Below are 22,767 nucleotides of genomic sequence, written 5' to 3' on the forward strand. Positions count from 1 at the left end.
ATTTTCATCAAATTCATCTTTACAATCTGTTTTAATTACAATCTGTGCATTTTATTTAATTTCGTCAAAAACTAAATCCCCCTTTACTTTAGTGTCCAATTTAGTTAGAAAGTGTCTTAGTTTGTGTTTCTAAGTGTTTTGATTCAAGTTATTACCCAAATTCGTCCAAATTAGTGAAAGTGTTCAAAACTGCCTAGAAAGTGTTTTTAAGGCAGTTTTGAGTGTTTTGGGGGCTGTTTTGAGTCTTTTGGTTTGTTTTAGTGTTTTATTGTTTAGTTTTGCATTCTTTGAGTCTAGTTTAGTGTTTTTACCTTTGTTTTATGTTTTTGAGTCAGTTTTCAAGTGATTTAGCAATCCCTCCTAATCCCCGGTCTAGAACGATCCCTACTTATTCATATACTACAATTGTCAAAAGAGGGTTTTAATTTGTGTGCTTATATAATTCGCATCATTCGTACCTTCGAGGACTTCGGGGATACACTAAAATCAACATTCTCTATTGTAACGGCATTTTTGTGAATTCACTTTTAAAATTAATAAAATTGTAGAATTAGGGACGGGTAGTAACATATATTGACCTAATAACTAAAACACAGAGACCATTTTAACATTTAAGCCTTTTTTTAAAAAAAAGAAAATTAATAAAAAAGTTTCAAAACTTTAAATTTTAACTAAAAACATTCTAATAACTTTATTTATTGATTAAGATAAAATAAATAGATAAATATTAAATATCAATCAAATTATTGATGCGTGTATTGTCCACAATGAGCAGAAAACACAACAAAAAGAATTAGACAGCTCTGCTAATTTTAAGGCATTGAGTATGCAGCAAGCCTACCACCTAAACTCCTCAAGACACTAGATAGCCTTAGATGTAAGCATTAGCTTATTAGCTAAGGACCCGGCTTCTCTACCCTCCCACTTCTCATACACTCCTATCCTCTCTTATTTTGTGCGGTCACGGTTAGGCCACGTTAAGATTTTATATTGATTTTTTTTATATAGAGATAATAAGACAAAAGGCAATAGTAATATAAAATGTTGACGTGGCTTAACCGTAACCGCACAAATAGGAGGTGATGGAAGTGTATGGGAAGTGGGAGGGCAAAGAAGCTAGGTCAATTAGTTAAATGGGCGTCTCTCTACTATGCAAATTTTATTTTATTTTATTTTATTTTATTTTTCCCCCTTCTCTCTCATATGTCCTATTCAATCACTAAGTTCATGCTAGGGGTGGGCACGGTACGGTTCTATGCTGTTTCACCCCTAAATCGGAACCGGAATTGGAAAATATCAACAGTTCGGTTAGGTGCGATTCTGCTTAAATTTATTACTAGAACCTTACGGTTCAGTCTACACTGGTTCTGATTCAGTTCTTGCCGGTTTACGGTTCCAAATACTAAATTATTTGAACACCTAATCATCATGCATTCAAATACATCTCCTAAAACTCTTCAACCAAAAAAAAAAAAAAAAATCTTCTAAAACTGATTATATAAAGTTGCATACAACACAACAATAGCAAGCAAAAAGAAATATTCAAAGTGAGGACTGGTAACATTACATTATGTGATCTTTCAGGTATCTTGAACATAAATTGAACATGATTTCTTTCCCACCAGCCTCCTCAGGTGGGAAAAGAGGAAGTTTTACATTAAGATCTGAGTATAAAAGCGCATACATAGGACAAAAGGTTGGCTCCAGCACAACCTTATCAAATATCAGAAAGATAACATCCTGCAATTCAAATTGAACCCTCAAGCTCATCAGCAGGAAAGTAATAGCTTAGTATGGAGTAATAAGTTTTCAAAGATATTTAGTTAATACAAACCCTTAAAATATCTGGAATGGTAATTCCAGAATCAATCAGTTGGCCCTTGAGAATGTCAAACTTCTCCGGGGTCAATTTGTTCAGTATACTACACAAAAATTAGAACATTTTCATAAGATAATCAAATAGAACAAGCAGTTGCACAAAAAAAAAAAAAAATTCTAGCATTTATTAAATTGCAGCCTTTTACAACTTGGTAAAACTAATTTTTCAACCTATTATACCATGACATGTATGTATATATAATTTATTTATTTATTATTAATAAAATGGTTTGGTTCGGTTCTGGCCGATTCTTGATCATTCAAAACCGGAATCGGAACTGGTTTGAACGGTTCGGTTCAGTTTTTTACTCAAAGTTGACTTTTCCGTTCAACACGGTTCTTTTAGATTTTTTTTCATACGGTTTGATGCGATTTTGCAGTTTGACGGTTTTTATGCCCACCCCTAGTTCATGCTCTTTTATTTTCTATTTTTCTTTTCAGATTCTTTATCTTGTTAGAAAAATGAAAAACCTCTATTAATGCATCTTGGAGTTCATACTTAGAACCTTACTTTCTACTCTCCAAAATAGTTATTGGATAATATCACTATTTCTAGAAAGAGATGAAAGTACAATTTTTAGGGTTTGACTAGTCGATAGTAGCATCATTTTTAGAAATAGCATCACCATTTCTTAAAATAGTGGCACCAATTTTAAATATAGTGTCGTCGTTTCTAGAAATAATGACAACTATTTCTAGAAGTAGTGTGTTACATCCCGGCTCGGGCCCCCACCACATCCCGGGCTCGACTCTACCATAGCATGATATTATCCGTTTTGGGCCCCGACCACACCCTCACGGTTTTGTTTCTGAGAACTCACAAGAGAACTTCCCAGTAGGTCACCCATCATGGGATTGCTCTCACACAGTACTCGCTTAACTTCAGAGTTCCAATGAACTCCGAAGCCAATGAGCTCCTAAAAGGCCTCGTGCTAGGTAGAGATGGGAATATACATATAAGGCTTACATGATCCACTCTCCTAGGCGATGTGGGATGTTACAATCCACCCCCCTTAGGGGCCCGATGTCCTTATCGGCACACTTCCGGTCATGAATTGGCTTTGATACCAAATTGTCACATCCCGGCCCGGGCTTCCACCACATCTTGGGCTCGACTCCGCCGTAGCATGATATTGTCCACTTTGGGCCCCGATCACGCCCTCACGATTTTATTTCTAAGAACTCACATGAGAAATTCCTAGTGGATCACCCATCATGGGATTGCTCTCGCACACTACTCGTTTAACTTCGGAGTTCCGATGAACTCCGAAGCCAGTGATGTGACAGTCCCTCCCGAATTATTTATACTGTAGGTATGAAATGATGATTTTGCCCCTAGACGTTAATTTGTGTTGTAGGGTGTATGGTTTGTTTTGTTTTTGGTTGGTGGGCTTCCATCTGGACCACACACCCACACACACACACCCGTGACTTCCTTCTTTCCCTTCTCTCTCGGACTTTCTTCCACTTTCCTTCCATTTCCTTTGCAAGTGTACGGACGAACTTCAAACCAACTTTCCACGCACGGATCGAAGGTTTAAAGGTTAGTTTTGGACTCTTTGCAAGCCCAGGAATGTTGGAAATGTGCCCTAAAACCAATCATATGATGATACTTTACGGACATTTCACAAAGTTAAACTAATGTAGTTTAAATGTAAAGGGAAAAGGTTATTGTTTGAGCCGTCTCATATAAATGTTATATGCTTAAACGATAAGTCCAAGGAATATGTGATTGGAAGAATGCGATCTAAAGAAGTTAGATTCATGAGACCATTCTTTCGTTGACACATCCTAAACGTTCCTGATCATAGAATTGTCAATTGGGCATTGACAGTTCGTTAAGATCAGTACGTGCTATGTCTTCTCTCAGGGAGAGTGACTAGTCTCGAGTCATTGGTGTGTGTGACATCAAGACAAGTACGTAGGTGCTCAATAGAGAATGAGTTCACTGAACACGATCAACGAAGAGTTCTCATATTCATGTCACATGAGAACTCATGGTTGGGATAATGCAAATTAGTCTTTTGACCTGAGGCATCACAGTTGTCTTGTGGTTAGGTCCTTAATCTTTGATTATGTCAAAGTCACTCCATCAGGAGGGTGTCCACGGCATCGTTGGGGTTAAGCCACTTAGCCATGGAGGCAAGTGAATGCGCAACAAGGGATCTCTAACCTTCAAACTGTTTGAGGGAGAATACTCTATGATATGATTAAGAATCTTTGGCCAAAGTATGAATGAGATTTAGGAATGTGTTCCAAATCACATTCAAGGTAATCATATAAGCACAAGACTCACATTGGATAGTAGACATGAATAAACTATCAAACCAAACAATATGGTCAAGAGTATTGTATTAGAGAAAGACCGTATTGCATTTGTAATCCTAAAACTGAATAGGTTCTCCACCTCTTCTGATTAGCTTGGGTAACCATGACATGCTGCTAGGCGTTAACCATGGTTTGTGGAAGCCCTAAAAGTGTATTATCACTAACGGGAGAATTGAAAGTAAGTTTCAATTCACAATCGATTTGAAAGAGTTTGAATCGCCCACTGCCTCGCTAAAAGGAACCTAATGGATCGTACACCGTGTAAGGTAGAGATTGAAGATTCAACGGAGATGAGTAAGAATAATTAAATGGTTTAATTATTTATGGCAAGGATTAATTAATATGATTATTAATCAAACGAATAAGTTCGTTAAAGACCTCAGTTTTGGACCTTAAGGCCCAATGGGCTTCGAACGTCAAGTCCATTGACTTAAGTTGTATGACAACTTAATGAATAATGATTCACAAAGGCCCAAATAGCCCAATAAATCCCCTTAGGGCGGCCATTTAGAGGAGGGTAGTGAACTTGGCTTAATTGCAAGTTTGCCACTCCATTGTGAGGTGGTATAAAGACATCTTTATAGCCATTTCATCCTTAGGGTTTTCTTAGGAGTAAAGATGAGAACACAAACCTCCCTTTGCTCTCAAAGAGGCCGGCCAATCTAGAGGGGAAAACCTAGCAATCTTACTTCCTCTAGGTCACTCATTTCTTCTTCAATATGCCTTGGTGTGGAGACTTAGAGGTTCTCAATTTTGGGAACTTGGAGAAACCTTTTCATCCATCCAAATCCATGGATCTAAGATGCAAGGAATGAAGGCCCTCTCTTTGGGTGATTAGCCTTTGCTTATGCAAAGAGGAATCTACAAAGGTATTGATTTCTCAACTCACTTTGTTTTGAGTTGAGTCTTGGTTCACCTATCTACTAGGCTTTGAAGTTCATGGGTTAAGTTTTGTTTTTGAGTGCATATAAACATGATTCCGCCTTTTAATTGTTAATTGCATGTTGTTGATGTTGCTCAAATGAACTTGTTTTTCACAAATCTTCCTTCAAGGAACTCATCCATACCATTTTTAGGACGTGAAACCTTCGAAAACCCGAGAACCTTGGAACCTCGATTTGGTGCACTGTTCATGTACACGTGATCATGAGGTGTTTAGAAGTTTTTAAGGTTTTAGGGAGCTTTAGGGCATCTTCACGAAGCTTGGGGAGTAATTTTGAAGTGTTTTGGACGTCAAGAAGCTCGAGTTCATCGAGTTGCAGGTTTGGCCGGATTATCGAGGTTTCTCCAGCGAGATTCCGTTGGTTTTAGGTTCCCAAAGTGGTAAGGTTTTATTCTACTCGTTGTAAGCTTCATTTTAGTACAAATTTCATGGAATTTGGTTGAGAAATTAAGAAGATATTAAGGTTTGAAGTTTTTCCAGTTTTCAGCGAGAATTCGAGTTGCAGACGGCGGCGAACGGCGGCAATCAGCGAGGTTCACTGGAGAAGGAGGAGAATATTTCGTCAAAGTTAACGGAATATTTTAACAGCGTCAGGTAACAACCGTTAACATCTGTTAAGGTTTTAACAAAATATTCCCTAACGCCGTTAGGGTTTCACACACGTGCCAGACACATGCCCGCTCGTGGCCGACGCGTCTAGCCGTGCCTTGGCCGGCGCGTGGGAGGTCAGAAAATTATTTTTAAAATATGGGGATGTTTGTGAGGCTAAGTAGAGCCTATTGGTATATTCAAACACCCATTTGAGCAATGTATGAGAAGTTATTATCTAAGGTTGGTTATGTGCATTAATTTGACGTTTATATAGTTGTTTTGCATATAAGTGAGGACTATCGTCGTATTATTACGTTTTAATGGTTTTATAATTGACATGTCATGTCGAATATCGTCGTATTATTATTGTGGTTGTGTTGGTTATGCTTTGGCACCGTGGACGCTCAGGTAAATCAGGTGAGTATGTTGTTAGTGATAGATGTGGTGTTGATGAGTTTGAGTTATAGCTTGTATTCCTGCACCTCGTTGATTGTGCTCCGCCAGAGCAGGGCCTAGCCTTCACGTGATTGTTCACTTCCCGCACCATACGCTTACCTTGGATCCAAGGTAGGTGCCAGCCTGTCGTACAGACCACTATAGGTAGTTCCGACTCTTAGGTGACCCGCAATACATCGCACAACCTTCACGTAATCGTAGCACTGAGCGTATTTATATACACCAGCCTGTCATACAGACCACTATAGGTGGTTCCGACTCATGTGCAGGATAGTGGTTGAGGAGCTATAGTGTCAGCCATATAGGTCACTGTAGGTGACTCCGACTGACGTATTGATATTACTGGCAATATTATGATTTGTTTTATCTTACCTGCTTGATGCTTATACTATTTGTTTGGATATTCTGTCGCGGCATATTCTGGCATGGCATATTTGAGCTTTATTGTTTTAGCATGATTTGATATACGAGTACGTATAATATTTTCTGGAAAGTATATGGGTTTTACAGAAAGGGCTTATTACTTGATATTGAAATTTTTTGAAAAACAAACTTTGTTTTCGCCCACTCACGTTTTCTGTTTTGTGCCCCTCCAGGTTTTAGGTAGCAAGGACGTGGGTGACGAAAGAGGCATTGAGGCATTTCTGACAGAGCACCCTCCATGTAGGACTTTCTAATTAATGCTTGTGTAGTGTTTGTTTATTCTGGACTACACCTAGGATACTTGAACTTTTACTTTGCATTTTTCCTTCTATGTTTGTCACTAGTACTCAATGATCTTTTTATTGTAAATTATCTCGTCGACTTTATTTTTCTCGTATTTTCACTCTTTTACTTCCGCATTGCGCACTTGGCTACGTCACCCTCACGTGACAGCCAGAACGCCTCAATTTTTGGATCGGGGTGTGTCAAGTGAGCTCCCAAAAGGCCTCGTGCTAGGTAGAGATGGGAATATACATATAAGGCTTACAGGATCCACTCTCCTATGCGATGTAGATGTTACATAATGTCACCTATTTCTAAAAATAGTGTCATTAATTCTAGAAATAATGTCACTGTTTCTAAAAATAGTGTTACTACTCATTAAAAAACAAAAAAACAGTTGACTAACATAATAAGAAAATAGCTTGAATTTTCATTAGTTTTCTAGAAATTTATTATTTTTAAGAAATACCATTTCTTATTAATAAAATTTATCAAGTATTTTTATTAAAAATGTTTTAATAATAACAAAAATAAATAAAAAAGAAAAGGAATGAGAAGGGAGGAAGGAGTGACATGAGAGAGAGAGAGAGAGACGATAATGATGGTTGAAACTTGAAAGAGGAGATAGAGATTATGGTAACGGTGAAAGAGAAGAGAGATGATGGTAATGTGTGAAGAGAGAGATGATGGTAATAAGTGAAGAGAGGGAGAGATACAAGTGACGGAGGGTGGGAAAGAGAAAGGGTGATGGCGGGTTCTGCGCGTCAGTTTTCTTTAGTTATTTTTTTATTTTATTAAACATTTGTCATTTTCATTAAAATTCAAGTTTTTTTTATTAAACAAAGTTATTAGGTAGTTTTTTTGCTAAGAAAAAAAATTAGGGCATCCTTTTTCATTAAAGCTCCCTATTTTTTATCAATTGAACACAAATCTCCAGTCCCCAATTTGAAGCTTCCAATCATAAATTAGAGTAATTTTTAGACCTTAGAGACCAATGTTAAGTTGTTTTAAATACAAGCTATATTTTACTTTAAACATTAAGAAGAGGGAAGGGTTCGATGCAGTGGAATTAATTAATAAGGACCATCCATTAGAGCAATTGTAATTTTACAGTTTTTTTTTTTAATTTTAATAAGTGAATGTACGAAAATGCCCTTCGAAGCAAATGCATTGATTTTATTTGACCGCCTTGTCGTGTCATGTAAGATCTATTTTCTTGACGTTTCCTCGTAGTATTCGTCGTTATGAACGCATAGGGACAATCGGAACGTAATTTGGAGTTATAACAAAGGAGATATTAACGTTTAAAGTCAAGGATATTTTGGTAATTTTAACCTTCTTTAGAAGGCTCCAGAAAATCTAAAGCCATGTGAATTGCCATGTGTGTGACTGGGATGAAAGGAAAAGAAAAGGGAATGAAGAAATGGATGGCTGGGATGAGAAGGAGGGAGGGAACCGGCCAATCAGGAAGAAAGGAAAGAAGGGGAAATGAGGGAGAAAAGAAAAAGAGAATCGGACCCTCCCCTTAACCCGTGACCCGACCCATTTCTGGGAGATTTTCCGACAATGATAGTCCGTTTTTTCGGCGACTTTCATCAAACCACCACTTGGAAAACCCTTCATGACCTTCCCCCTTCCTGTTACACCCCAAAAATCAAGGGATTTGACCTTGAAATTGGGAGAACCCGCAAGGTGGGGTGCAGCGGTTTTGGGTTCAAATCACCAAAATTTGAAGCTAATCCCATCGACTACCACCCACCAATAGACTCCCCTCAACCCCAGGAACAAAGTCTAAGAAATGGTTGAGGCGTCGGAGCTTGTTTGGAGTTGAATCAAGAACACACATTTCAAGGGTTTTCGGTGGATCGATGTGGATTTCAGGTGTTTCTTGGCCAAATTGGACTTGGCCACATGTAAGAAAATTGTTCCCTTTACTGAGCTCTACTTGTCTGTAAAATTTGGTAATTTTTGGAAATAGTTGATTTTTCCTTCGAGTCAGGGCGGCCCGCCACCTGTAGCGGTGAGTGGGCCGAGACATCCCCTGACCTTCCTAGACTAAATTTAATTACCCTGATTCCATTTGTAAGTCCGATTGACGAAGTTCTGTTGTTTGAACCTAGTTCCATTAAGGTCTGCCACTTGATTAGAATAGTAATTGACGATCCGACCGTTGGATCATCACCAAACTTTAATACATTATAGTACGTAATATTTGAGGACCATAGAAATTTATGGATTGGGAATCCAACACACGGGTCTTTTCGAATTGAATTTGTAAGTTCGTAAAATAAAACGTCGGCCGCCACTTGGTTTTGGCAATTGGTGAAGATCCAACCGTTGGATTGTAATGAAACTTTAGTATGATATTTTAGAAGCATAATGTGGATTCTGGACATTATGAATCGGAAATATGAGGTGCGGATCTTCCAAATCGAGTTAGGGTTGTAGACCCTATATTCAATCTTTGACCGATAGTTGACATTTGGTCAATGGGTCTCAAATCATTCTAGAACGTCCTTGGGGATGTGTTTTATGTAAGTTATGTGTTATATTGATAAGGATTCTGAGATGTGGTTTGATAATTGTTCTAGGTGCCGATCGTTCGTGACACTTCGATGTTTGTGCTAGGGAGTTGTAGCGTGGACTCCAGGTAAGTGGGTCTTCTTCCTTTTTATACTGTGTGTGTATATATATATATATATATATATATATATATATATGCTTTACGGTTTCCAGAAACGTTTTTATATGAACTATGCTTTGAATGCCATGTCGTGAATGAATTATATTTTTAGTATTTCATTACTATTGTTATGCATTATATGAAATGATGCTGCGGAGACTCAGGTAAGCTTCAGGTGAGTTAGTATGTGAATGATTGGTTACATTACATTGTTATGCATAGATACACTTAGAGCTCATTATCCTGCACCCCGATGTTAATTCTCCCGCCGGATACCAGGGCACAGCCTTCACGTGATCATTCACCTCCTGCACCACACGTTCACCTTGGATTGAAGTCTGGTGCCATCCTGTCATATAAACCACAATAGGTGGTTCCGACTCGTAGGTGACACGCGATTCATCACACAGCCTTCACGTGATCATAACACTTGAGCTTACTTATTTACACCCAGCGTGTCGTACAGACCACATTAGGCGGTTTCGACTTGTGTGCAGGCATAGGTTGATAAGCTCTAGGTTCAGCCGTACAGGTCACTTAGGTGACTCTAGCTGGCATATTATTTTACCTTGATTTTCACACGTGGCTTACATATTTCAGTGTTGAAACGTTATGACATGGCATACTTGGTTTTTACTATCTTTGTGCATTGTTTTACGTATATACGTAGTATTATTTTCTAGAAACTATATGGGTTTTATAGCGAGGGGTTATAACGTTTTCAAAAAGTTTTTATTAAAACTTTATTTTTCGCCCCTCCAGGTTTTAGCTACTGAAAGTTCGTATCGACGAGGATTCTTAGCGAATCTCAATATAGATGGCTACCTCTGAGGGTATGATCGTTACCCACACTAATGTAGTTTACTTATGCTCTGACGTCACGTGTGAAATGGGTTCATTCCCACTCACAGCGCACTCTTTTCTTTAGGCACTTTTAGGTTTAAATTTATTCACATTTTCCACATCACTATACTTTATGGCTTCGTCACCTTCTAGGTGTCGGCCAACACAGCTCAATTCGGAGTCCTAGTGGACATTCCGGGTCCGGATGTGTCTGCAATTGACGATGTGCGAATAATAATTTTGAGTTTAAATCTCATAAACAACTACTGTTAATTTCAAAGACATCTATTGAATTAGATAATTTATATTAGGGTTTAGTTCGGATAACTACCCAACGTTTAGGGATGATTCCAAATTGGTCATAATCTTTTAAAACATTCCAAATAACTACCTAAAGTCTTAAAAATGGGTATTTGTTAGGTTCATTAACGTTAAGTGATGACAACTGACAAATATTAAAGCGTGTTTTAACTCTCAAGTTATCTATAAAGTTTCAATCTCCAAATCGACGCATTTTAGCTAAACAAATTTAGCATTAATTAAAAAGATTCGATTTAGGAGATTAAAGCTCTAAAGATGGCGTTAGTGAAAATCAACTTTAGTTTTTGACCATCTCATCATTTAATGGTTTAACGTATTCACTTATGTTACTAAAGTCCTAGCTTAACACCGAAGGTCTAACATATGTCTAATTTTTGCATGTTAGTTAATTATTTAGGTTTTAAGAGGTCTTAGGTTTGATTGTCACCAAAAGCGAATTTGAATCACATTATTGGTAGTTCATTATGAGGCTTAACTCAATCCTCCGATTCCTTAGCATAAATAATATCGTTTGTTAAAAAAAAAATGTTAAATACTAATTTAAAATCAACCCAATATTTAGTTAATTAACTTTGATTAAAAGCCTCAAAATTAATTTAGTTAATTAACTAAGTATCATTTTTCCATTGCTCCAGTCAACCGCTGTTTTTTTTTTTTGGACAAAGTCAACCACCGTCTGAAGTTAAAGTTAAACAACAGCAACTTCCCCTCTCTCTGCTTGTCTCTCTCCTCCCTCTCAAAGCATAGCTGAGAAGAGAAAACAAAGGCATGGCGGTGGTGAGTCGCAGAGAGAAACCGCAGTCTCTCAGAAAATCGAAGGTCGGCGCCGCCATAGCAGTTGGAGTCCTTCTCGGCTGCGTCTTCGCTCTCTGCTTCCCTAGTGGCTTCCTTTCTATTTCCAATCCGGCCGCCATTCTCAATCGCAACTTCGCTAAATCGATCGCCCAGGTTCCTTCTCGTCCTTCTTGGGTTTTTATACTTATCTGTTTGGGTGATTAGTGCTTGAAATTTTTTATAATTTTAAATGAATGGGTGATTAGCGATTGGGATTTAGGCAATTCGATGCGAAATGATGCCCGATGACTTGAGCTTTGGATGCATTTACTTTTGATTCAAACCCAGAAAATGTAATTGATTTGCCTGTGCTCAGAACTTGACAAATGACGGTGTTTGGAAATACTAAAGCTGATAATTTGACATGCTCAAAGTTTTGTTTTTCGTTTAATAAATCGATATCAGATTTGTACGTGTTAGGCATAATGAGGAATAAGCTTGATGTGAACTATGATGCGTGTTTTCAAACCGGCTTTCATTTCCCATTTGGGCATTTGTTTGAAGCTTTGACATGAGGTCGAAATCGTTTGTGCGTACTCTTTAACATAATCGTTGGCGGTTCATATAGCTCTTCTTGCACTACGAAATCAAATAGCTAAGCACATAACAGATGGTTTAATATTTTCGGGTGCAATTTGCGGTTCTTAAAGATGTTGATGTTGATGTTGATATTGATATTTTTAGTTATTTGTGCACTAGGTTGGTTCTTCCCTTTGCGAGTCATCTGAACGGATCAACCTGTTGAAGTCAGAGTTTGTTGCAGCATCTGAGAAAAATGCCGAGTTGAAGAAGCAGGTTAGAGAATTGACTGAAAATATTCGGTTGGCTGAGCAAAGGAAAGATCAGGCAGAGAAACAAGTTCTTGTGTTGGGAGATCAGAAGAAAGCTGGGCCTTTTGGTACCGTCGAAGGCTCACGAACCAACCCCAGCGTTCTTCCTGATGAATCAGTGAATCCGAGGTTAGCAAAGATTTTGGAGAAGGTTGCTGTTAACAGAGAGCTTATAGTTGCTCTTGCAAACTCAAATGTGAAGGAAATGTTGGATTTGTGGTTCACTAATATTAAGAGAGTGGGCATATCTAATTATCTGGTTGTTGCTTTGGATGAAGAAATTGCCAGATACTGCAAATCGAAAGATGTTCCAGTTTACATGAGAGACCCAGACAAAGTCATTGATTCAGTTGCGAGGACCGGAGGTAACCATGCCGTCTCCGGGTTAAAATTTCGTGTTCTGAGGGAGTTTTTGCAGCTCGGGTATAGTGTTCTTCTGTCAGATGTCGATATTGTGTACTTGCAAAACCCTTTTAATCATCTATATCGCGATTCGGATGTAGAGTCCATGACTGATGGTCACAACAATATGACTGCTTATGGTTACAACGACGTCTTTGATGAGCCAGGAATGGGTTGGGCTCGATATGCTCATACAATGCGTATGTGGGTTTATAACTCTGGTTTCTTCTACATTCGACCAACAATTCCTTCAATTGAGCTATTGGATCGTGTGGCCAATCGACTCTCTAAGGAGCAGGCTTGGGACCAGGCAGTGTTCAATGAGGAACTCTTTTTCCCCTCTCATCCCGGGTACGATGGACTTCATGCTTCCAGGAGAACTATGGATTTCTCTCTCTTTATGAACAGCAAGGTCCTCTTCAAGACCGTGAGGAAAGACGCTAAACTGAGGAAGTTAAAGCCGGTGATTGTTCACGTTAATTACCATCCCGATAAGTATCCTAGAATGTTAGCAGTTGTGGAATTTTATGTCAACGGGAAGCAGGATGCACTGAAACCTTTCCCTGATGGTTCAGAGTGATGGAGATTGTTCCCCCTAATCATACATAAACTCAGGACATTTTTACTTTGTGTTCAAAGGAATTGTAACGTAAATGTTCGAAAGTCATACTTTGTGTTCAAAACAATATCCATAGAGTTGTAGGATTTAAGGCCAATTTTTGTATGTTTGAAATCGTTTTAAGAATTGAAATCCTGTGATATCATATTTACGCTTAGTATTTTTCAATATTCTTAAAAATGCCAAGCACTAGTCCGGCGGTGAACAGGGGCTAGTGCCTAGACCTTTGCCCCTAGTGCCTAGACCTTTTTTTTTAATCTAGTTAAGTTTATTATATAACTTATTAATAAGCGTTTACTTATACTTAAAACATACATAGTTGTGTTTAGGATCCATAAATTGCAAAGTAAATATAAATTATAAAGCACTAAAACATATTGAAAACATTGGGAACAAGCATATAACGAATGTTAATTAATTGAAAAATAAAATGTCAAATAAAACTTATCTATTTTCTGACTAGCTGAAAGCTGCGATCTAAGACATTTTGTTAAATAAAGCAAAAAAAGTTGCAAAACTACCCAGCTCGCCTAATCAGGTCTAGGCGTCCTTTCTTATTCTTTTAGACGCCTAGGACTAATCACAGTGGTGCCAAGCCACCCAGCGCTTAGGCAGGAAATTAAAGAACACTGGTGCTACTTCTTTATCCACAAGTAGGAATTTTTCTGGAGCTTTCAACTACATGAAACAACAGCAGAGTGATTACAGACCCGAACTGAGTGATGGAGGATTAGGACTTCAGCTGTCTCTGCTCGGCGTCTTTGGGTCAGTGTCTTTGCATTTACCTTCCAAAGAGTCCTTCACAGCTCTCAGATCAGAAACTGCATCTGCACCATACTTCTTCTCTAGCTCATCCTGTTCCATTGGCAAATCGATGTTGTGAATTCTTTCTTTCTTCCAGAAGAAAAAGGTAAACTGAAGGAAAATAGGGACAGAGGATAAAGAAAAACTAGAGTTTAGATGACTAACAAATATGCTGTCGTTTTCTTCCTTGAGTTTCTCAATTTGCTCAGAAAGCCTCCATATATCGCGTGGGATCTGGGCAATCTCGCTCTCAAGAATCTCTGCGGTTGCTCGTAGTTTCTCACATTCTTGCTGGAATACAAAACCAATATATCATATGAAACACAACAATAATCGAGTGAAAAAGTAACTCCTCTATCAAATGCGAAGAGTCAAAAGTTCATCATCTAAGAAAGAAGAGATACATTACAATCAACGCATGAGAAACGCAGAGTAACAGAGCTTAGAATGTTTGCTAAAACATCTTTCAGCTGAGGTACCAACTCCTGCTGGTCGGGTAAACTAATCTACTTATACGGTACCATAATTTTAAGGCTAACACAGAATTAGATGGAGGAAAGTTTGATTTTTACGGATTAAATTCTACATTAGTTTCTAAATCATGACACCAGGAATGTGAAAGGCGAAAAAGTTCAGGCCTAGGGAACCTTGAATAACAATATGTACTGAACTTATCCGATATCTGAAACTTATCTCATTTCCCTTAAATTTTGAGTCTCCACTCCATGCGTTGTTTACATCCACGATTAAGAGTTCAAACCTAAAAGAAGGTTCTTGCATCGACGGTTAAGACTTCAAACGTCGTTGTACTTCTCATCATCCCCATCAAATCCTTGAGACACATAAGCAAGTTCTTGCATAGAAACCAAGACAGTGTTTTCCTAGAGTGACAATTATTGAATACAGAGATCCAAGTAGTGTTTGACACCTTATATACTGTATCCTACTGATGTCGAAAAAGGTAAGAAAAAAACTCTGTTCACAAAATATCGCACCGTCTACTGCAAGGGAAAAAAGCTAATTAACGAATGAAATTATGAAATCTCTATATATTACCTGTCTGCGTATTCTTGACCTCCTAGCAGCTTCCCTGTTAGCCAGTCTTCTTCTTTCCATTCTCTGTTCATAATCTTCCTGTCAAAACAATAGAAATGAATAGAGGGGAGTACTGCAAGGGAGAGAACAAAAGTTGCATTGGCATATACCAGACACCATAAGTGAATAGCGAGGAGAACAGAAAGGAACCGAAACATTGGAAGTTTCCGAAAATGATAACTAATCCCAAGGATGATAGGTTCAACTGTGCAAATGAAGATGATAAGAGCATCCTCACTTCTTTTGCACATTTGATGTTGTACAAGAAAAAGAAAAGCATTGGCGAGTACGCTGAGCGACATAGTATGCTTGAAACGAGATCATAGCTAGTAAAGGGAACACACCAAAAAGAACTGAAGGATTCATGAAATCAACTGGGAAAATAAGAATGTATCCATTTATTAATGCACATCTCATACAAGCATCAATTTATTGAGCATAAACTTAAGTAGAATGGCATACTCGGTTCTTGTCAGATGAGTCCTCACCCCTGCTTGCAGCACTGACGAAAGGAAACAATGCAAAACATGAATAGACTTGCAAAATAAAAACATGTTACCGAAGGCGTTGATCATAGAGACAAATTAACAATACCTTTGAGAAGCACCATCACAATTATTTCCAGAAATACAAGTTGTCTTTTCGCCTTCAGCAACTCTTTTACCTACGAAATCCGTACCTACTGAGCCTCCCTCGTATATTATCAATGACTCTGTGTACTCATCGAGAATCAGTTCTTGTTTTTGCATTTCGAATGCCACAACCTGGTCATTTAGTTTAATTGGTTACAAAATCAAATGTATTCATCCATCAATATGCAAGTAAGTTGAAGGTGCATAATGATCTGGAGAGAGATGGGGGGAGAGAGATAGGGAGAAAGAGAGCACCTGAGTTGAAGCTGCACTGCTTTCCCTAGTCCCCATTTGTTTGGAAGGTATTGCAAATTTGCAATCCTGCTGGTTATGAACTCCAATAACTAAAAGACTGAAACAAGAAAACAAACCTAAATTAGCAAAAGCATACATCTCCACTTGTTCATCAGAGTTAGAGCTCCATTAAACAAAAACAAGGGGGAGAAAAATGGGTTCTCAATTGAACACAGAGTTCTAAGCAAGGGGCTTGTAACTCAGCTGACTAAGAGTATTTCCACCTGCACCCGAGGTCCGAGTTCGAATCCCCATTTCCCAATATCGATTGTATTAAAAAAAAAAAAAAACACAGATTTCTGAGTTCAAATGCCCATTCTTTATTTATCGGAGGTAACTTTCATAGAATTAATCTTGCAATTTAATTTTAAAATAATTGCTCTAAGAGTTTAAGCTAATCAAAAATAGCAAATAAATAATAAAAATAAATGAAGAATTAATTGAATTAATAACTGCATACATTGGCATCAATTTTCTGACACTAAATTCATGATTCTCAACGGGTAAATTATGACTAAGAAATTCAAGAACCACATACCCAATTGAATTTAATTATAACTAAGAATTTAGCGCCATAATTTAGTTGCAAGAAAGCTAGAGAGAGAGAGAGAGAGAGAGACCTGTGGCTGTTCTAGCTGTGGCGCCAAACGAGAGAGTGCCGTGAGTATGGGTTTTGTTGGTTTGGTTCACACTGTAGACCTTGGGCTTTATACAGTGGACGATATGGGTACTGGAGCTTTCCTATTCGAACATGGTTCAAATACGACGGTTAGGATTTCTTCTGGACGATATCTACGGTTCAGAATAGTTTCGTTTCCACCGTTCTATTTCCTTCTACTTTCCGTATCTTGTCCTGCGATGATTATAAAATACACGTCGCGAGTCCCGCCCTTTTCTTTCGTTTATTCAATTTTTTTTTTTTTTAATGTTGTTTTATTTTTTCGGCTCTCATTCCTTATCTTACAATGTTTCATAATAATTGAACATTTTACATACGCAAAAAATCAATTAACTTGTCACTTAATAATACAGTTAAGCGGTATTCATTTTCACTCATAATGAAAAGTTTTAGATTCGATTTTTTTTAAAGGCGAATTTGAATCATATTATTGCTAACAAATTGTATGGCTTAACCTGCTCCTCTACTCTCTTAGTGCAGATAATATCGTTTGTTTAAAAAAATCAATTAAATTAACAATTGTTTATTAATTGACGGTGTCCAAATTTTAGTTTTTAACTAAATAACATGATTCATCTATTTATTGAATAACTTTAGATGAATAAACGATTTCTTATTTAGTTAATTTCTAACACATTTGATTCTTAAATAGTAACTTTAAAAATAGACGATTATAGTCATCCTACAAAACTTTAGCTTGAAAAGAGAGTCGAAAAGTTAAAACGAAAAGGTTTTTAATGAAGAGTGAGGATCCTCACTGGATCCTCCTTGTGAGGATCCTGGGGATCCTCAATCACATCCGTTCATCGTACATCGTGAGTCAAAATTATTGTAAATTTATTTGTTTCAAATTGAATATAAACAGTACCTGACAAAAACTAGCCGCACGATGTACGATAAGCTAATGTGATTGAATGATTCTCGGGATCCTTACAAAGAGGATCCCGACGAAGATCCTCTCTCTTTAATGAAGAGGTTACTTGAAGAATAGTAATCTATGATGATAAATAGAATATTTAGAAATATTGTTGTCTTCTCAATGTTGTCGTTAAACCATCTCTAATTAATATCTGGGAAATAAGCATATTACATTGTGTCACATTTGTTGATGATATCTCTATAAAGTATGTGCGTATACGTCATGAGGTATAATGATCAAGTCTTAGATAGGTTCCTTAAACGGAAAGTATTGAAACTCAAAGTGGTAGTAAAATCAAAGCTATCATATCTTATAGAGGCAGTTTACGGTTAGAAGGACATCGCATCCTAAGGAGGTGGTGGAACGGTGTTTCAATCCAGAGGAAGCCCGTATTATTTTATGTATGCCGCTTAGTCATTTTGGATGTTCTGACCGTCTCAATTGGCATTATACTCAGGATGGGATATATTCGGTGAAGTCTGGATATTTGGTTGCCCAAGAAATGGACATGAATGGGGAGCTCGGGCGTAGGGGTCAATCAAGCTGCGATGCCACTAAGGATACAATTTGGATGGCAGTATGGTGGTTGAGGGTTCCCCCTAAGTTACGCCATTTTATCTGGAAGGGGTGTAGAAATGTCCTAGTAGTTCAGAATATTTTAAGGAGACGGGGGATTCGATTAGAGACTTACTGTCCTTTATGTGAAGACGAGGAGGAAACACAAGTGCATTTATTTTTCAGGTGTCCGTTCGCACGTGTGTTTTGGTTCAGCTCCCCACTGCAACTGGACGTGGGGACGGTGGAGGGTGGTGACTTTTTGCAGTGTTGGAAAGGATTGTGTAATAAATATGGTGGGGAGAAGGAGTCGGACCAGCTTTTGCGGTGGGTAGTATGTGGACTATGGAGGATATGGAAATGCCGGAATAGTGCAGTTTTTGAGAAAGTGGTTTGTGAATCGCGTGTTGCGTTGGACCTTTTGCATCAGCAATGGAGGGAGATAAAGGACAGTAGATGGGACAGTGAGCAGCACCATTGCAGACAGCAGGTGGTCGAGGGAGAGACGCATAGGAGGTGGGTGAAGCCTCCTTTTTGCACTATTAAGGTGAACTGCGATGGGGCTTGGTGTAAGCAAACGAGTAGGGGTGGCATTGGATGGGTTGCTAGGAATTTTGCTGGGATCTTTCAATGTACTGGAGGTATGGGAGATTTATTATGTGGCTCTAGTTTGATGGCAGAAGCGAAAGCAATGAGATTGGCACTGATGGCTTGTGTGGAAAAGGGATTCGAATTTGTTTAGTTGGAGACGGATTCGAAGGTCTTGGTGGAGATGCTAAATGGAGTCTTGGCTACGGAGGCAGCAATGGAGGGTATCCTATGGGATATTCACCATATTCGACAACCATTGAGTTCTGTTGAGTTTTTATTTACTCCTCGTGCCTGTAATGAGGTTGCGCATCATGTGGCTTCTTTTGTTATGCGTATAGGGGGAATCATTTGTGGAATCGCATTGAGCCGGAACAGTTGTTTAATATTCTGGCTTCTGATGTAAACATTCCAATTTATCTTTAATAATATTTACTCTTCGACAAAAAAAAAAAAAAAAAAAAAAAAAAAAGATCGATGTATGTTGTCTAATTCTAATTTAAGATCTAAATTCTGAGTCGTTTATATTGTTGTGTCATAAATTTACACCTTTAATACCTATGTATGTAATTTATACTTTTGTTTGACTTCGTCTCAGTTAAAGAAATATATTATAAAAAATAAATTGATTTTAGTCTCAGTCAGAGTCATTCTAACTTAATTGATTGAGAACATTTATCTTTGCAAACAAGTTACAAGTTCAGTTCTTCCTTTTTTCCGATATTTGCTTGTGTCAAAATGTATCCATAATTTAGTAATTCATACATGCAAGGTTGATATTATCTATACTAAGTAGGTGTGGGAGTGGATTAAGCCTCATACTTGTTGGGCTAGTCATAATGATGTAGTTTACAAACCGTCTCTTTTTTTTCCTACAAATTTTGATTTGTTTCAATTTTAACACATATTTGTTTAATAATGAAAATTTTTTGCTCACCTTGTAAAAAAATTCTTAAGCTAGTTGATACTGTGAAAAATAAAGTATCAAGTTTCTTTGTTTATAATGATTTAAATCTTTAAGCTAGCCCATCTGGTGAAAAATTCTCAGCTTCTCCATTGCCTTTGACGAAAATCGAACCTAAAACCTCTCACTTACTAGTAAAGAGGAATACCACTAGATTATAGTATTAAGTGGCAATCTATTTAGAATGTTAAATTGTCTCATGCATGCTTAGTCATCAATATAGCGATCAACATGGAAATATTATACATAACATTAATCTAATGATTTGGATGAGTAGAAACAAGTATATATACTTGATGAGTTGATATTAAAACTATATATTTTACCCTATTTTCAGTATTAATTTATTTGTTATTTTGTGTGAACTTTGATGTTTTATTATGTATTTTCAATGTAGGATGTTCGACTTCCTCTAGAACAAAAAGTGATTAAATAGATGAATTTTGGTGATTCTAGTTGGAGGATGTTCACGAGTCTTTCAAAATGATTGTGTCAAAATTCTAGATTTTTCTACCATGCTTTTTGACCGTGGCGATAAAATAAAGGCCCAGTGCGCAGCTTTCCTAAATTGACATTTTTGGACGTTTTGAGTATTTTGAAAGTCAAGATGGCATAGTTTGAGAGAAGATTCATTATGAGGATTTGTTTGGGACATCTCAAGCTTTAAAAAGAGACCTTTTGGGATCAAATCGGAGTTGATTTGGTCAGTCAAAAGTCCGATTTTTTGAGAAGTCTGAATTTCAGTTTAAATAGGAAACCTTTTATTTCCTAGTTATCTTATTCTATTATGTTTCATAGTTTTTAGAAGACCTTTTCTAGGTAGGTTTTATTTTGTAGTAGTATAAATAAGGCTATTTAGCCATTAGGTTTAAGAAAAAAAAATGCACTTTAGAGAGAATGCACTACTTTGGAGAACTCATTTTAGAGAGTTTTTGACGATTGAAGTTTATTTTCAAGGTGTTTTCTATCCATGCTCTTAGTAATATTTTGTTTTATGATTGTTCGTAACTAATCTCGTTTCCTAGAGCGAGACCACGAACCTTAGCAATAATATGTGGTTTTTTTTCAATTTGCTTATGATATTATGAATGCAAATTTTGAATTATTAATCACTGTGTTGAAACTATCTATTTGTCTTAGTGATTGGCTACCAATAGGGTATTTAGAAAAGTAATTTCATGCAATTTTAGCGGAGGGATGTCCCTAATATTGACTAAGGCTTCTTATGGTTAATATGTGTAACTTCTTGGGATAGACGACATGTCGTAAGGGTAATATGGTTTTTCAAAGGTTTTCACAAAACTTAATGAGTCTTGCATGTTCACATTTGATCCAGATATCACAAATGGGTTGCATGTTAGATATACGTTCTATATTGAAGGTTCCAAGTATGATATATTTAGGAAAACCTAACTTTCAAAATATGCATGGGTAATTCATAATTAATTGGAAGAACTACGTAAGATTGTTAAGGTGACGACAGAACCCAAGTGCTTAAATTGATTTTCAAAACTATTTTTTTTTTCTTTACTTTACCAATTTATTTATTTGTTTTTAATTAAATTCGTTTTTACTATTTTAGGTCATAAAATCACCTTTTTCCAAACTTTGTTTTCAAATAATTAATTAAGATTTGGTTATAAATTATTCATTCAATCCATGTGGAGAACGGACTTGCTAGAGTCAAGCTACTATACTACAATTACCTTATACTCTTACAAGTATTTTAAGTATGTTTATCCCTACTTTTGTAAGTAGTAAAAATCTTATCAATACTCCTTACATCAACGCACTGAAGAAAAAACCCTACATAAACGTACATGAATACAAATAGAATAAGTATATATTATTCGTAGTGCAAGGTAGCAATACTACATACACTCATAAATGTAAGTCCATGGCATGGTTGTTTCCGCCACTTTCAGTTTTCCTTCCGTTAGAACCTAAAAAGAGGGCTGTTTAACCATTAGATTTTTGTTTAAAAATCAAGATTTAATGGTTAGAAAGTCCAGAGCATCTTATAAAAAACCCTAAATAAGTAGTCAAACGTAGGCACACCCATAAGCATAAAAATCAAACACATTAGCCCAAAATAAGATACTACCACCATGGGATGCCGCAATAGTTGGAAATGAATTTCAAGCTCCTATTTCATAAGATATGTCATGAGTTCGATTTATGACGTTAGTGAATCGCATGATAATGCCCAAAGAGAGGCTGAAATGTCTCTGTTAATCTTTCCGACTCTCAAAAAGGTAGACTGCCGTAACGCGGCCACTAGTTGGTAGCCTGGTCCCCTTTTTAGGGAAAAAAAAGAAAGAAAAAAAAGATACATCAGTCTTGAAATATTTCTACCAAGATAAAGGAACCGTGATGTTAAAGAAAAAGAAGAGTAATACCAATTAATGTCAATCAGTTGCCAATTCAGTGGCCATATATATATATATATATATATATATATATATATATATGTACTAACTATTAATTAGCTTCCAATAATCCTCTCTTGTTTCTGTGTATTTGCCAAGAAACATGTGTCCACAATTTAGCATGATCATTCACAAATGAAGCAACAGATTTAGAATAACAAAATACCTAATTTTTCTTTACAAATCTAGCTGTCAAGACTAATTCTGGTTGCTAGAACTATTGTGGGACTCACAATTGTAGCCAGCTCGCATGGGATGGGCCTACTCTTAATCAAATACAGCTCATTAGAATAAGACACTACTCTTTTTGGTCAATGTTAAGAAAAAGCTTAACTATGATTTTTATTTGATTATGTAATTTGGACGTAGATGTAA

At 37.1% G+C, this 22,767-nt stretch overlaps 2 protein-coding genes across 2 annotated transcripts; one reads left to right on the top strand and one right to left on the bottom strand.

Moving 5' to 3' along the window:
- The first annotated feature begins 11,446 nt into the window (after positions 1-11,446).
- On the top strand, positions 11,447-13,613 carry LOC137728783 (arabinosyltransferase RRA2-like). The gene is made up of 2 exons (XM_068467548.1): positions 11,447-11,696; positions 12,282-13,613. The coding sequence occupies exons 1-2, from the start codon at positions 11,517-11,519 to the stop codon at positions 13,392-13,394; spliced, it is 1,293 nt and encodes a 430-aa protein (XP_068323649.1). The 5' UTR covers positions 11,447-11,516; the 3' UTR covers positions 13,395-13,613.
- Positions 13,614-13,869: 256 nt separating this feature from the next.
- On the bottom strand, positions 13,870-16,929 carry LOC137728784 (transcription factor HBP-1a-like). The gene is made up of 7 exons (XM_068467549.1): positions 16,879-16,929; positions 16,220-16,316; positions 15,927-16,096; positions 15,795-15,834; positions 15,294-15,371; positions 14,403-14,528; positions 13,870-14,288 (listed from the first exon to the last, which is right to left on the bottom strand). Exons 2-7 carry the CDS (start codon positions 16,253-16,255, stop codon positions 14,172-14,174), a joined length of 567 nt encoding a protein of 188 aa, XP_068323650.1. The 5' UTR covers positions 16,256-16,316; positions 16,879-16,929; the 3' UTR covers positions 13,870-14,171.
- Between the last annotated feature and the right edge of the window lie 5,838 nt (positions 16,930-22,767).

The sequence above is a fragment of the Pyrus communis genome, chromosome 3, assembly GCF_963583255.1.
Source record: "Pyrus communis chromosome 3, drPyrComm1.1, whole genome shotgun sequence".
In the NCBI taxonomy this organism is placed as follows: Eukaryota; Viridiplantae; Streptophyta; class Magnoliopsida; order Rosales; family Rosaceae; genus Pyrus; species Pyrus communis.